The sequence below is a fragment of the Antechinus flavipes genome, chromosome 5 (genome assembly GCF_016432865.1).
Source record: "Antechinus flavipes isolate AdamAnt ecotype Samford, QLD, Australia chromosome 5, AdamAnt_v2, whole genome shotgun sequence".
NCBI classification, from domain to species: domain Eukaryota; kingdom Metazoa; phylum Chordata; class Mammalia; order Dasyuromorphia; family Dasyuridae; genus Antechinus; species Antechinus flavipes.
In genome coordinates this window covers 53,757,867-53,773,229 of record NC_067402.1, presented here as the reverse complement: position 1 = coordinate 53,773,229, position 15,363 = coordinate 53,757,867, and the positions used below count along the sequence as shown (strand labels likewise).

The 15,363-nt window shown below is 35.0% G+C and overlaps 1 protein-coding gene across 3 annotated transcripts in view; it reads right to left on the bottom strand.

Moving 5' to 3' along the window:
* The window catches only part of SLC39A12 (solute carrier family 39 member 12), a 104,218-nt gene that overhangs the window by 61,967 nt on the left and 26,888 nt on the right, over nt 1–15,363 (bottom strand). For all 3 annotated transcript variants that reach the window (XM_052000793.1, XM_052000792.1, XM_052000795.1), the window contains exon 5: nt 13,317–13,495. In XM_052000793.1, the coding sequence (XP_051856753.1) occupies nt 13,317–13,495 (179 nt within the window). The remainder of the gene's footprint in view (nt 1–13,316; nt 13,496–15,363) is intronic.

Genomic DNA, 15,363 nt, shown 5'->3' with positions numbered 1-15,363 from the left:
CCCTTATTTTAGTGTTTTGCAATCATGCTTAATGAGATTCTGCACAAAAACCTCATGAAGTAGGTTAGAACTCTGTCCTCATTTCCTAAGCCGATGCTTTTGTTGTTGTTTTTCAAAGAAAATAGCTTTTTGGACCAATAGTCTCCAGAGATAAACCCACTCTAAATACAAGCTCTGAAGTAATAAGGGCATTGTCTTCAGCTAGCAAATTTAGTATTTAATCTTTAAAAGTAATATGAAATATCAAAAGCAGGGGAGGGAATTTGACTGTACTATACTCTCCTACAAAATGGCTGAAAAGTGATCATTTCAGTCAAAACAGCATATTGACTTTTAAAAAGCTTTCTAACTGAATTTATTGATTTTAAATAAACTGACAGATTTATCTAGTTCTTGGCATTATGTAGACACAGCTAGATACGCATCGGATGCGTATTAATAATAAGTTCAAGGATAGAAAAATATAGTTGGGGCCCCACATCATGAATTTCAAAAACTTTCACTATACCTAGTTCAGTCAAGTGAAGATTTTTCTTATGTCTTTTTAAATTATTTAATATTTTCCACAAATCACATGTGAAAACTTTTTTTTTTAATTTAGTCAAAGATTCTCTCCTATTCCTCATTTAGAAGGCAGGCAATTTGATCTAGGTTATATATTTCCATGGTAATCATGTTATAAATACCAACAAAAAACCCAAACAAAAAAATAAAAAATAAAAGTATGTATCAATCTGCATTCAGATTCCATCACTTTTATTTTCTGGAGATGGATAGCATTTTCTTAAGTCCTTCAGGTTATCTTGGATCAATGTGTTGCTGATAATAGCTAAGTCATTTACAGCTAATTATCTCACAATATTACTGTTGCTATGTACAATATCCACTTGTCCTGCTTATTTCACTTTGCATCAATACATGTAAGATTTTCTGGGTTTTTCTGAGCGCATCCAGCTCATCATTTCTTAAAGTGCAATAGTATTCCATTACAATCGTATACCGTAACTTAGCTTTCCCTCATTCTAATTCTTTGCCATTAGTAAAAGAGGTACTATAAATTTTCTTTGTATATAGGTATTTTTCCCTTTTGGTTTTGATATTTCTTTAGGACATAGAGATAGTAGCTAGTACTGGTATTTCTAGTTCTAAAGGTATGCATGGTTTTATAGTTTTGCAACCATAATTCCAAATTACTGTACAGAATAGTTGAATCAGGATACAACTACACCAACAGTGCAGTAATTTCTCAATTTTCCCACATCCCCTCCAACATTTGTCATTTTCCTTTTCATCATATTAGCCAATCTGAAGGATATGGAGGTGGTACTTCAGTTGTTTTAATTTGCATTTTTCTAATAGATATTTAGAGTATTTTTCTCATATGACTAGAAATAGCATCTGAAATCTTCTTGTTCCATATTCTTCAGTCATTTATCAATTGAGGAATGGCCCTTATAAATCTGATTCAATTTTCTATATATTTGAGAAGTGAAGCCTTTATCAGAGAAACTTGCTATACATTTTTCTCCATTGATATTTTCCTCGCCATCTATCCTATTCTCTCTCTTCTTTTACCCTGTTCATCCTCATAAGTATTTTGCTTCAAACTACCACCTTCTCCCAATGTTCCTATTAGTCCTCATCTTTTTCATCACCTTTCCAATCTATTTTCCTTAAGAATATGATAGATTTCTATATAATCTATCTTCTTTTAGGGTAAATTTATACACCCAACTGAGTTTATGTAATTCCCCCTTTAAGTCAATTATGTTGAGAATAATAGTCAAAAGATCCCACCCACCTCCCCCTCCATAATAACTCTCTTTTTCTTCTATGTGAGATAATTTGCCCCATTCCTCTTCCCATCCACTCTCCCCATTCATCATTTGTTATCCCTTAATTTTGTTTTTTTTTAAATCATCAGTCCATCATATTCAACTCCTATGTCCTCTTTATATATTACTTCTAACAGTCCTAATAAGAAAGTTCTTCAGATTTATAAGCATTTTTCCATGTAGAAATGTAAGCCACTTTAGTTCCCTTATTATTTCTCTTCACTATTTACTTTTTTATGCTTCTTTAGAGTCTTGCTTTAGAAAGTCAAATTTTTTTTATAAATTCTGGTCTTTTCATCAGAAATGCTTGCTAGTCCTCTATTTCATTAAACATCCATTTCTCCCCTGAGGGATTATTCTTGATTTTTTCTGCATATGTGATTCTTGGTTGTAATCCTAGCTCTTTTTCCCTCCAGTCCTTTTATGTAGTGAAATGGACAAAGGACTGGCCTCCCCTCCCCTCCCTCAGTCTTAGGTGAAAGGGCCTGGGGCTTGCAGAGAAGGGTCTGATCAGCTAGACTTCTTTTGCACTTCAAAGTGCCAGATCACCAATGCTCCCAAGGATATCTGTTCGGTGAGGGTGGTCACCTAACCCTGATCCCTATGTATGTTAAAACATCTGCCATTGTATCTTTTGTCCTGTAAAGTGGAGTCACTGTTTAATGTCAAAATGTGCCAGCAAAGGTGATCAAGAATGTTTATAAGGCTGTCCCTACTTCAGTTGGGTACAGAACCATGCCAGAATCCTACTGGAGGTCTGTCCTGGCCATGCAGACCACCTAGGCCAGTTACAAATAAATTATTTCTAAATTATGAATTACTATGGCCGTCTTGAACTTTATTGCCTGGGCTATTTCACTAGAAGTTGCTAAATTTTGTGTTATCCTGATTGACTCCACAATGTGTGAATTGTTTCTTTTTTGGATGCTTGCAGTATCTTTTCCTCAATCTAGGAGCTATGGAATTTGGTTATAGTATTACTGGGAGTTTTCATTTTGGGATCTCTTTCAAGAAATCATTGGTAGATTTTTTTTCCATTTCTATTTTACTCTCTAGTTCTAGAACATCAGAGTCCCATAATAATGAATTGAAATATGAGGTCTAGGCTTTTTTTTTAATTATGATGTTCAAGTAGTCCAAGAATTCTTAAATTATCTGTTCTTGATCAGTTATCCAGGTCAGTTGTTTTCCACTGAAATATTTCAGAATTTTCTTCCATTTTTTTTTCATTATTTTGATTTTTTTTTTTTTGATGTCTCATGGAATCACTAGCTTCCACTTGCCCAATTCTATTTAAGGGATTATTTTCTTCACCTACCTTTTGAATCCCCATTTCCATTTTTATTTTTAAAGAGTTTTTTCTTCAGTGAATTTTTGTATATCTTTCTTTTTCCATTTGTCCAATTCTGCTTTTTAAGGCCTTCTTCTCTTCATTGCTTTTTTGTACTTCTTTTACTATTTGACCTATTCTGTTGTTTTAAGGTATTATTTTCTTCAGTATTTTTTGTGCCTCCTTTTACCAAATTGTTCTTTTTTTTCATAATTTTCTTTCATCACTGTCATTTCTTTCCCCAATTTTTTCTCTTGTTTTTTAAAAATTCTTTTTGAGCTCTTCCAGGAATTCTTTTGGGTGCTTAAAACCAATGCATATTTTTCTTTGAGGCCTTTAATGTAGTGCTTTTCACTTTGTTACCTTCTTTTGAGTTTGTGTTTTAATCTTCCCTGTCACCAAAGTAACTTTTATGGTTAGGTTCTTTTTTTATATTTGTTCATTTTTTTCTGTGCATTTCTTGAGTTTTATCTCTATGTTAAAGTGAGTTCTGTTTGAAGGGTGAATGGGGACACTGACCCATTCTTCAGTTTTTTTGTATAAGTGTTTTCAGAGCTAATTCTGGAGACCTGCGAGTTTTTAGTTTTTCCAATGTGGTATGATCTAAGGAAAGGTTTGTTTACTACTCCCCTGGCCTGTGTCCTAGTCTGTGAGAGATCACTTTTTCCATCCCCGGAAATATGACCATGATCCCCACTTCCTTCCAGACATAAGCTCTGGTGTGCTAATGCTCCTTCTTGTCCCAGAACCACAACTTGGAATAGTGGGTGGGCAATGTTCATTTCTGACCCCAGTATCAGCAAAGGATCTCTCATACTTCCCTTCTGACCAACTGTTTGACCCCCATCTGTGAACTGAGTCTCTGTAAGCTACTACTGATTCAGTTGCCCCCAAGATCCACTGTTGGTTTATTGGGGGATGGCCTACATTAGCACAGCCTGTGGTAGACTTTGCTCCACTCTTACTATTACACAACAAAGCTTTCCTGCTAACCTTCTGAATTGTCTTGGACTGAAAGATTGTTTTCCTCTGTCCCTTTGTGGGTTCTGCCAATGCAGAATTTATTTTGAAGCATTAAAGTTATTTGGAGGGGTATTTGGGAGAGCTCATGTAAGTCTGTGCTTTTTATCAGCCATCTTGACTCTATCCCTCACTCCCCAAGAAATGATATTTTAAAAAGGCTCTCACTGACTTTTTTTTTATGTTTAGAAATATTTTAATTCTGACAAGAAAATTAATATAACCTCTGAATTTAGAAGCTATTCAGTAGGGAAGATTACAGTACGAATTTTTTTAAATAATTTTTTATTGATAGAACGCATGCCAGGGTAATTTTTACAGCATTATCCCTTGCATTCATTTCTGTTCCGATTTTACCCCTCCCTCCACCCCTTCCCCGAGATGGCAAGAGTCCTTTACATGTTGAATGGGTTGCAGTATATCCTAGATACAATATATGTGTGCAGAACCAAACAGTTTTCTTGTTGCACAGGGAGAATTGGATTCAGAAGGTATAAATAACCCGGGAGGAAAAACATAAATGCAAGCAGTTTATATTCATTTCCAGTGTTCTTTCTCTGCGTGTAGCTGCTTCTGTCCATCTTTGATCAATTAAGGCTCTCTTTATCGAAGAGGTCCACTTCCATTAGAATACATCCTCAAACAGTATCATTGTTGAGGTATATAATGATCTCCTGGTTCTGCTCATTTCACTCAGCATCAGTTCATGTAAGTCTCGCTAGTCCTCTCTGTATTCATCCTGCTGGTTGTTCCTTACAGAACAATAATATTCCATAACGTTCATATACCACAATTTACTCAACCATTCTCCAATTGATGGACATCCTTTCATTTTCCAGCTTCTAGCCACTACAAACAGGGCTGCCACAAACATTTTGGCACATACAGGTCCCTTTCCTTTCTTTAGTATCTCTTTGGGGTATAAGCCCAGTAGAAACACTGCTGGATCAAAGGGTATGCACAGCTTGATAACTTTTTGAGCATAGTTCCAAATTGCTCTCCAGAATGGCTGGATGTGTTCACAATTCCACCAACAATGTATCAGTGTCCCTGTTTTCCCACATCCCCTCCAACATTCCTCATTATCTTTCCCTGTCATTCTAGCCAATCTGACAGGTGTGTAGTGGTATCTCAGAGTTGTCTTAGTTTGCATTTCTCTGATTAATAATGATTTGGAGCATATTTTCATATGTCTATAAATAGTTTCAATTTCTTCGTCTGAGAATTGTCTGTTCATATCCTTTGACCATTTATCAATTGGAGAATGGTTTGATTTCTTATAGATTAGGGTCAGTTCTCTATATATTTTGGAAATGGGCTCTCACTGACTTTAGTGATAGTTTATAACTGTCAGACTAGTTTATCTTTTGTGAGATTTATTTTCTACTTTGTCGGAGAATATGGGAGTAAACTACCAAGTAAAGCTCCCAAAAGCTGGTAGTTTGAGCTTGACTTCAGTGCTCTTGGGTTTCTATCATATTTCCTTCTATGCTTTGGAGTAAAATCCTAGATGCTGAAACTTAAGGGTTCTCCCTTAACTGCCTTAAGGCAATTAGTTACTCATGTGTCCTATGCATGTCTGGTCTACTTCTAGATCCTGTGTTATTTAGAATCAAGACACAGCTCCACTTAAAGAGAGCATCTAATTTTATTTTTAGTATTTTATTTTGTTTGTGTTTTCTTTTGCAACATGGCTAATATTAAAATAGGTGTGGTATAATCTCACCTGTATAATTGAAATCAAAGTGCTTACTTTCTCAAGGAGGGGTGAGGTACAGGAAGGAGAAAGAGAATTTAGAACTCAAAATTATTCTAAAATCATTTTTTACATGGGAAATGTTTAATTAAAGTAATAGATCTAATAAAATAATTTAATAAATTTTAATTTTAAAATAAGTGAATGAATTCTTTAAAAGAGTATCTAGACAGTGATGACATGTCCTAATAGCCAATCCTCTTCGATTGTGCTCCATTTCTCCATTATTGGAGAATATTGTCTAAGAGTGAGTATCTTATGCAACTAATATAAGCAATGAAAGTTTCTAAGAAATTTTTCATAATTTATCTTAGTTATTTCAAGTTCTGATTCATTTTGTAAATAAATTTATGATAAATGAATGGAACTTAAATTTACTTTCATTAGAATGAATAGATTCATATGATACAACATATTTAATGTTGCAGTGCTGACCTTTGCAATTCTCTGCTCTTCAATTATAATGCAATAAGATTTTAACTTTGAGGGCTTGTTTGTCAAAATGCTATCTTATAGGATAGAGATTGGTTCTAAGAATTCACTGATGCCAAGGAAATTGATGAGGAAATTCTGTCTCCAAATGCAGGTCAATTCCTTCTCTGTCCCTTGGTCGCTGAGAATTGTATAGAGTATAAAAGGATTAGGAAACAGGGTTATCTAGCCATAAAAATCTCAAATGTGAGACTTTAATTTAGTTCTAATTGGTTACAAGGTCAGCCTTTGCTTCTTTAAATCCTGTTATTTGTTCATTGTTATAGAAAATAAGAAATTCTAAAAAAAAATCAATGAATTTCTCATCACCATATATTATGATAATGAAGCATTTGCTTTTATTTAGAAATGTATAATTTCTTACCTAAAACCTTTGAGGGGATCATGAAAAAATGTGAAAGTTAATTTGTAATTGCAAAAGCACTAACTTGGATTGAACCTTACATAAAATTCTCTTTTACACCATCTGTTGCTAATGGAACATAAATACACACTAAAAATAAAGATGAGGATAAAAATAAAAATGAGTGACAAACTTTCAATGATGAATCCTTTTAGATAAAATCTCTAAATGGAAAATATCTCGCAAGAGAAGGAATGAAAAGGCAAATGGGAGCAGGAAGCCACGTATCCATGCCCAGTGTACAGTTAAGAAACAAAAATGTTGACCTGAGAGCAATGCTGAGTTCTAGAATAACTTTCCTTACCCAAATACATCTTCTATTCTGAGATTTGGGGCCCTTCATTTTTATGTACTATGTCTGAGTTATTTAGGCCACTATTGTTTTCAACATCTCTTGACATCACTAACGTGAATGCGATTTAAGGTCACTAAGATAAGTCATAATGCTTTGAACTGTAAATAATGTAAAATAGAATAAACTGACAATGATAAAGAGCAAAACTGTCCTTTAATAGATTACTCAGTGATGCTAAGATGTAGCCTTCTCCGTGCACTGAAATGGAAACCAGTTCAACTGAAATGATTTAAGTAACAGATAGAATCTGATATTACAGAGTCAGCTTTGCTGCTCTGTAAATGGGGATATACAATATTTGTGTGGTCTTAGCAGCAGTCACTTTAGGCAAGGACCTTGGCAACATCATTCAACCCAATCTATTTAGGACAAGGAGATGCATAGCCAAGAAAATGTGCCTCTTTGCTTCTATTACCCCTTTTGAACCCACTAACATGTTCTTTTCTATCCCACCTTACCATTCCTGCCCATATCAAAGCACACTCACAAATCCCAACCTAATTTTTGACATATCTAAATAGCTCTTACTACCCTTTTATAATTTTCCTCTGTCCTGGGGGGATCCTGAGAGTCTCTCCAAACACACTCAGCACTGAAATATAATAATCTTCTACTATCTTAATTCAAATGCATATTGTTAGAATTTCCTTATTCCATAGGAACTTCCACTTGGATATTCCATTATGGCATGGAGATGATCCTGACTTCACAAAGACTATACTAACAGAGTGCCAGCTTGAGTACATATCTTTTTATCAGAAAATCAGCCTAGCTAGTTCAGACCTGCTCATCAACAGAAAGTTGGATTTTTTTTTTTCTTTGTTACAGCATTCATGAAAAGTGTGGAAAGCTGTGATATACATAGGAAGATGGAATACATATATGGATAATAATAGCTGACAATTAGATAGTACTTTAGGATTCATCAAGTACCTGGTACAAGGTGTCTCAAAAGTCAGTGTAGATTAAAGCTTAAAAATGAACATCGAGGACTTTCAGATATTCCATTTGTTCTTTGCACTTATGGATACACTCTGAATCTGCATGTAATCGACCCACTGGTGAAATAGTTGGGTAACTATCTGCTGGATTGTCGTGGCTGTAGTCTTCGTTTAGCATTAAATTTTAATAACTTAAAGCTGCATTCTGACTTTGGGGACATCTTGTAGATGCTACCCCATTTGAGTTTCCCATCCTATCTGTGAGAAGATATCATGTGTGTTATTATCTCCATTTGCAGAAACTTAAATAACTTGTCTCCAGTTCCATATTAGAGTCAAAAACAAGATTCAAAGCAAGACCTTCCTGAGTCCAAGCCCAGCTCTCTGTTTATTGTATCAGACTATTTCTGAGCACTGGATGAAACCAGACCTCTTTTGGAATACTGAATGTGAAGGATTCCATATGAAGTTCTATTCCATGTGAAATTTTACGAGAAACTTCAAAAGACACGCATACGCCAGGCTTAGGTTTGCTGCTTTCTGTGCAAGAGTTGGATCCTTATATTCTAATACAAATTGGCAGGCTGCTCAGAGATTGCCTTCTAATTCTAGGCTTTTCAGAGCCAATCAGAAGGAGCTCTTGGAGGGCTGCTTGGGCTATGGGACAAGAGAGTTTGTATGCTGTGCCAGGTAGAGATGATACACTGACCACTTGTGAATTGCCAGAGCATTGATTGTAGGCATGGATAAATCAGACACCTTCCCATCTTGATTCACTTATGTAGAGCTAAGAAGATTTTGGTGTTTTTTTTTTTTTCCTTCATGCAATAAAGTTTTTTGATATTGACCTATTCGCAAAAGGAAGAGTGTTCTCAGCGAAGGCCCAGAGAGTATAGGAATAGTGAGGTTTTATTTCAGAATAGTGAGGTTTTATTTCAGTCTAGTATTTTGTTCATGGAATGGGGACATCAGATTTTAAAAAATCCAACCAGAGCATCTGCACTAGGATTTACCTGGATGAAAGCACTGGGTACTCATTTCTTTTTATATATATATATTCCTTCAGTTACTTGGATTTTTTTTTCCTAATAAATTTATTTATTTTTAATGCACATTGCTTTATGAATCATGTTGGGAGAAAAAAAAGTCAGAGCAAAAGGGAAAAACCATGGGAGAGATTTTTTAAAAAAACCAGAAAAACAAATGAATATAGCATGTGTTGATTTATATTCAGTCTCCTTAGTTCTTTTTCTGGATGCAGATAGCAATTTCTATCCAAAGTCTATTAGGATTGCTTTGGATTACTGAACCACTGAGAAGAACCAAGTGCTTCATAGCTAATCATCACACATTCTTGCTATTACTGTATACAATGTATTCCTGGTTCTGCTTGTTTCCCTTAGTATCAGTTCTCATAATTTTTCCAGGCCTTTCTAAAATCAGCTTGTTCATTTTTATAGAACACTAATATTCCATTACCTTCATATATCACAACTTGTTCACCCCCTTCTCCAACTGATGGGCATTTACTCATTTTCCAATTCTTTGCTACCACAAAAAGAGCTGCTACAAATATTTTTGCATATTTTCCCTTCTTCATGATTTCCTTGGTATACAGACACTGGGTATTCATTTCACAGAAAAAGGTCTTGATTTTGGAGTTTCATTGGTTGTTCAGCACAAGCAGTTTACAAGATTTAGGGTTAGAAAAACTGGTTTTCTTCCTGTATTTAGAAAGACTTGTTAAGTGACTTATTCTTCCAAGTAGAATTAGTCTACAATAATAGATATACTTTGTTACATATTCCAGGAGGTAACAACACTCTCCTCCTTGAATTATTTTACATCATTCACTCATTTGTATTAATAATATATCCCATTCACACTCTTCCCCTGAAAGAATGTAAGCTCTCTGAGGACTAGGACTATTTTGTTCTTGTTTTTGTTTCCCCAGAGTTTAGCCCAGTCCCTGGCACACAGTAGGTGCTAAATAAATGCTTTCTTAAGCTACTTAAATGAATTTTTAATATCAGTGTTTATATTACAAAAGTTAGCTTTTTTTCTTAAAAATAAGTAGATTTACACAGAAAAAAGCTAGAGGAACATGTATGTATGTATGTATATGTCTGTATGTGGATGAGCATATCTTATTGGCAACAAAGCTAGTCTCAGAACAAGATAGTCCAAGATTCAAGTCTAGCCTTTTACACAGACTGGTTGTATAAACCTGGACAAATCACTTAATTTCTCAATGTTGTAGGTCCCTTTCTAAGCTGGAATGGTCAATGTGCCAGTAGTATCGACAAAAGAAATTTTTGGAACTCTACAAACTGCTGAAATCACGGGTCTGGGTCAAGTGTGTGTGTGTGTGTGTGTGTGTGTGTGTGTGTGTGTGTGTGTGTGATTGTGTAGAGAGAGTTATATATAATTATATAAAGAGTTTTATATATATAGTTATATAGTTATGGATATATGTATACATGCATGTGTATGTTTATTCTGTAATATATGTATAAAATCTCTAAATCATAAAGTACATGTAGATAGCTACATATTTACATAAATGCAAAACACATGATACATACATATACTATTTCCTTTTCATAGCTACATACATATGTACATACATACAATATGGTTTTGTAACAATCTCATTTTTCATAGCTACACACATACATGCATACATTCATGCATATATATATACAATGTGGTTTTGGTACCCAATTTCATTTTGTACGTGAATGGACACAATATGGTTTTGGTACCTGGTTCAATTTTTTTTCATAGCTATATTTTAAAAGCAATTTTGCCTAGGGGTGTTCAAAACTAGAAGTGACCCAAGTCTCTATGGCTCTCTGACAGTCTCTTTTTACTAGTCAAGGCTCAATTCAGAGGGAAAAAAGGAAAAACAGAAGACATAAGGTTCTTTATATCTTAATAAATTTCCCTAGTGAAAACAACACTCAATACTAAATCATATAAATAAGAATAACTATTATACCTGTGATATTGCTGGTATGGGAAGTCCCAGGTATGTAAACATATTCTACCAACACAGGTCAGCACCTTATCTGCAAATTATAGTCATAGAGAGCTGCCTAGAGCACTAAGAAGTGAATTGCTTTGCCAAAAGCTTCAGAGCTAGTGGGCATTAGAGCAGGATCTCAGCTCAGATACTTCTGGCTTCACATAATGTACATAACCTTTGTCTGTCTCTCCTTCCTTCCTAACCCCCTCTTTTCTCTCCTTCTTCCTCCCTCCTTTTTCTCCATCTCTCTCCCTCTTCCTTTCACATTCTCTTCTTCCTTCTGTCCCTCCCTTTCTTTCTTCCTCTTCTCCCCTTTCTCTTCCCCCCCTCTCTTTTTCTCTTACTCTTTCTGTCTCTCCATATATCATTAAATATATGTATATTATATATATGCACACATACCTATACACATACATACACAGGTAACACGTATATTTCTAGTATATAAATATAGAAAATCACATATATGTATATGTGTATATATTTAAAGAGATTTTCTTTAGAGTCTCTCATTCCTTAGAGACTATAAACATTATAAAACAACCTCTGATTTCTACACAAATAGGAAAGTCATCAAGCAAATTGGTTTTGATCCTTGGTAGGTACAGGAAAGTCTTCTAAACAAGAATGTAGAAAATCTTGCTGTCTTATGTCTTCATGTGGCAAAGCCATTTAGAATGCCCTCTGTCACTGTATATGTTCTATTAACATTGGACCACAAGATCATAGTGCATTTGGCCCAAGCATCAACTGGATCCATGGTTCTTTCTATGCAATAGAACTCACGGTGCCTCACCCCAGTATTTCATGGATCTTTCCTCCACTGGTGTAGGTGGTGATCACTCTTAGTATCATAGAGCTGCTCTGGCTAAAAACAAATTTATCATGTCTTGGCCAAAGTGATGATGTGCTTTTCCAAACTTAATTAAGCTACACTTGCAACAATGGCCACAGTCTTGCAGTAGGCTTTGACTGAAAGTTTTCCCAGTCTGGTAATACCTACTAGACTTTCAGTTCCATTGGCACAGCCTGCAAGAACACAAGGTCACTTCCATGCACTGGGTAAACAGTAGAGGAAGACTTTGGTGGAAGCATAAACAGATGCCTCCCTCTCACAAAATATTGGACGGAAGGCTAACTGAATTCTCTCATAAGGATTATCTCTGAAGCATAATTGTAAACTAGAACAAAAATTCTTCCCCTTCGGTCCATAACACAGTAAACATAAATATTTAACAACTGAGTCTCAAAAAATCCAATATGCATACAACACATTTCAATTTAATCTATATTATCATTTTGTCCATCACTTTCTTAGATCTAGACCATTAACAAAACAATAAGTCATCTTGATTTGTAGCATTTCTTGATAACTGAAGTATAAATCCACTGAAAATTTAACAATTGGATTCCAGCACATCACTAGATCCATTGGGGAGGGGAAATTGCTTCCTTATTTTCACTAGTCTCATCATCCCTTTCAGTCATGAATGTGGGAAATAGACATTATTCTGGAAAGGGGTCCATGGGCTTAAGTAGACTGCCAAAGGGATCCATAATTCACAGAAAATTAAGAGCTCTTGAACTAGAACCAAATCATTAAAAAAAATCAGATTTAAAGGAGAAATGTTTGATGTTGCTTTAGGGTCCATTAAAATTTCTGACTTAAATCATACATTTTTAGAGCTAGAAGGGATGTTAGAAGCCTTCCAGTCCTACCCTCTAATTTTATAGATGAGGAAATTGGGACCCATAAAAGTGAAGTGATTTTTTTGCCCACGGTCAGATATAAATGGTACAGAGAAGAAGGGGCTTTCAAATCTGTCTCCAAATCCATCATTTTTTCTGTTGCCATGTGCTCTGGTGCAGATAATAACAGGTGTACATATTGGCCCAAAAGAAACTATGCACATGATTTTCCTAATAACCTAAGTCTGCAGAGAGAAATCAGGTGGGGAAAATAAATCATTCTTAATTTTGCCAAGATTGGTCATGTGTCCTTGTGCCATTTGTATAGTTTGTTTTTTTTAAGAAAGAAAATGTAATAATTACCCTTAAATTTTCCTTCTCCCTCCCTCCCATCCCGGTCCCTTGACTTGCCCATGTAATTTCTCTTCATTGATAGTCATTGGGGATAAGAATAACAAAATTTATACCTGGTCCCAGGTTTCAATATTGTCATGTGAGTCTCCGTCCAACCCAGCAGAAGTTGAAAGATTGAGATAGGCCCAGTCTTGGATGGTAAAGTTTTTCCATCTCCTTTTGTGTGGGAATATTTGTTCTCTTTTGTTGCATGGAATTTGGGTCCAAAGAACATTGAGAAGCTGGTCTATTTCTAGAAATGTCACAGAAAAACTGATGTCAGAGTAAAAATACTTTTAATCTACAGAAAAAAGACAGGGTGTATAATCACAGGGCCTTGTGTTCAAATCTTGAACCTGCTATTTTGTGAATCTTTGACAAGTTCAATGCTTTTTTTTTGGTTTCAATCTTTTCATCTATAATAATGGGAGTTCTGGGTTAGATTCTAACTCTAAATCCTATGATCTTTTTGTATTGGTAGATTGGTAACCACTGCTCAGGGGACATTTTATAAATAACATTAGATACAAGTGAAAAATCACAAACTGTGAGCCTAGGAGATAAATAAGAGACATCTGCTAGCCCCAGGAGAGATTCTGAGATGACAGCAACAATCCCTAACATAACCCATACCTGATTCAGAACTTTTAATATACAATTATAGTGTTAAAAAGTTGTCTGGGACATTGAAAAATTAAATTACTTGTCCAGTGTCCAAGAATCAGTACGTGTCCAAAGTAAGACTTGACACTTGTTCTAACAAACTCCAAGGCCATAATTTATTTATGATGACATAATATCCTATCTATGCCTTTATACAAATCATTGGAAAAAATATCAGACAACAGGAGGTTGAGCGCATCTCCATGGAACACATATCTCAGTAAATCTCTAACCATGATAACTCTTTGAGTCTTACTAGTCTACCATTCTGAATCTTTCGGACTACACAATTATGTGGCCCAAGGGATCAGCAAACCACAGTCTGAGAGTCAAATCTGGTTTCCATTCTTAGTCCTTGGGTTGTATAAAAAATGATTCATAGACTGGGCCCTTGAGCCACAGTTTGCTTATTCCTGATGTAAGAGCACACAACTTCCTATGTGTTCTACTAAAATAATATGAGAGGTAATCTAAAATGCTTCATGAAAACCTAGGCAAACCTCAGTTGAAGCATTCTCCTGATCAATCTGTCTAATTAACTTGTAAAAATGAAATTATTCTGTCATGGCAGACAAGAAAACCATGCTTTTCCTCTTCCTTTTTTAGATGCTTATTAACCATCCCTTTAATAATACATCCTAGGATTTAAAGCCAAGTCATTGACCATCATTAATTGACTATTCATTTTCATTTTTTAAAAATTAGAACATTAACTCTTTTCCATTTCTTTCATATCTTTTTTTCTATTCTCCCTGAACTTTTTTTTAAAGACCATTATCAAACAGCCTAGCAATTATATTGATCTGTTCTTTCAATAAAAGCACATAGCAACATACAGCAATCTAGCCCTAAAGTATATCTACCAATGGTACAAAATCAGAATATTTACATGGATCCTGCTTGACCAATGGTGTTCTAAATAGTTATTGCGAACATAAATGATAGCTATACCTAGGGAAAAGGCCATTTTGCCAGTATATAGTCATTTGAACAGTGTAAACTGATGTCAAGCATTCATAGGCACATCAGTTTTGATCATTTTCAAATAAGCTTACCTTTTTTGTGGAATGACAGATTTCTGAAAATTACTTATATTATCAGAATATTACCAGAAGGGGAAAATCTAGAACTAGGTCTCTCTAGTGTTTTGAGGCCGCAAAATTAATCAGCCTAGACATGTATAAATAGTAAGTGGCCAACCAACAAACACAAATGATCCTTTCCTTGGAGCAGAGTTGTTGGGTTTTTTTCCCCCCAAAAAAAGTAAGAGCAAAGAAAATTTTTTAAATTGTGCATCTCTGTTGCTGGCTGGGGAGAGATAAGCAAAGTGAAATTAGTGTGTATTAGACCATCTTTAGGGAAATGAAAGTCAGGAATCATGAACATATATTGCAGTAATGTACATGGTGTGAGGAAAAGCAATAGTCATATAATAGTCACAATTTCCTTTTAGAAAGC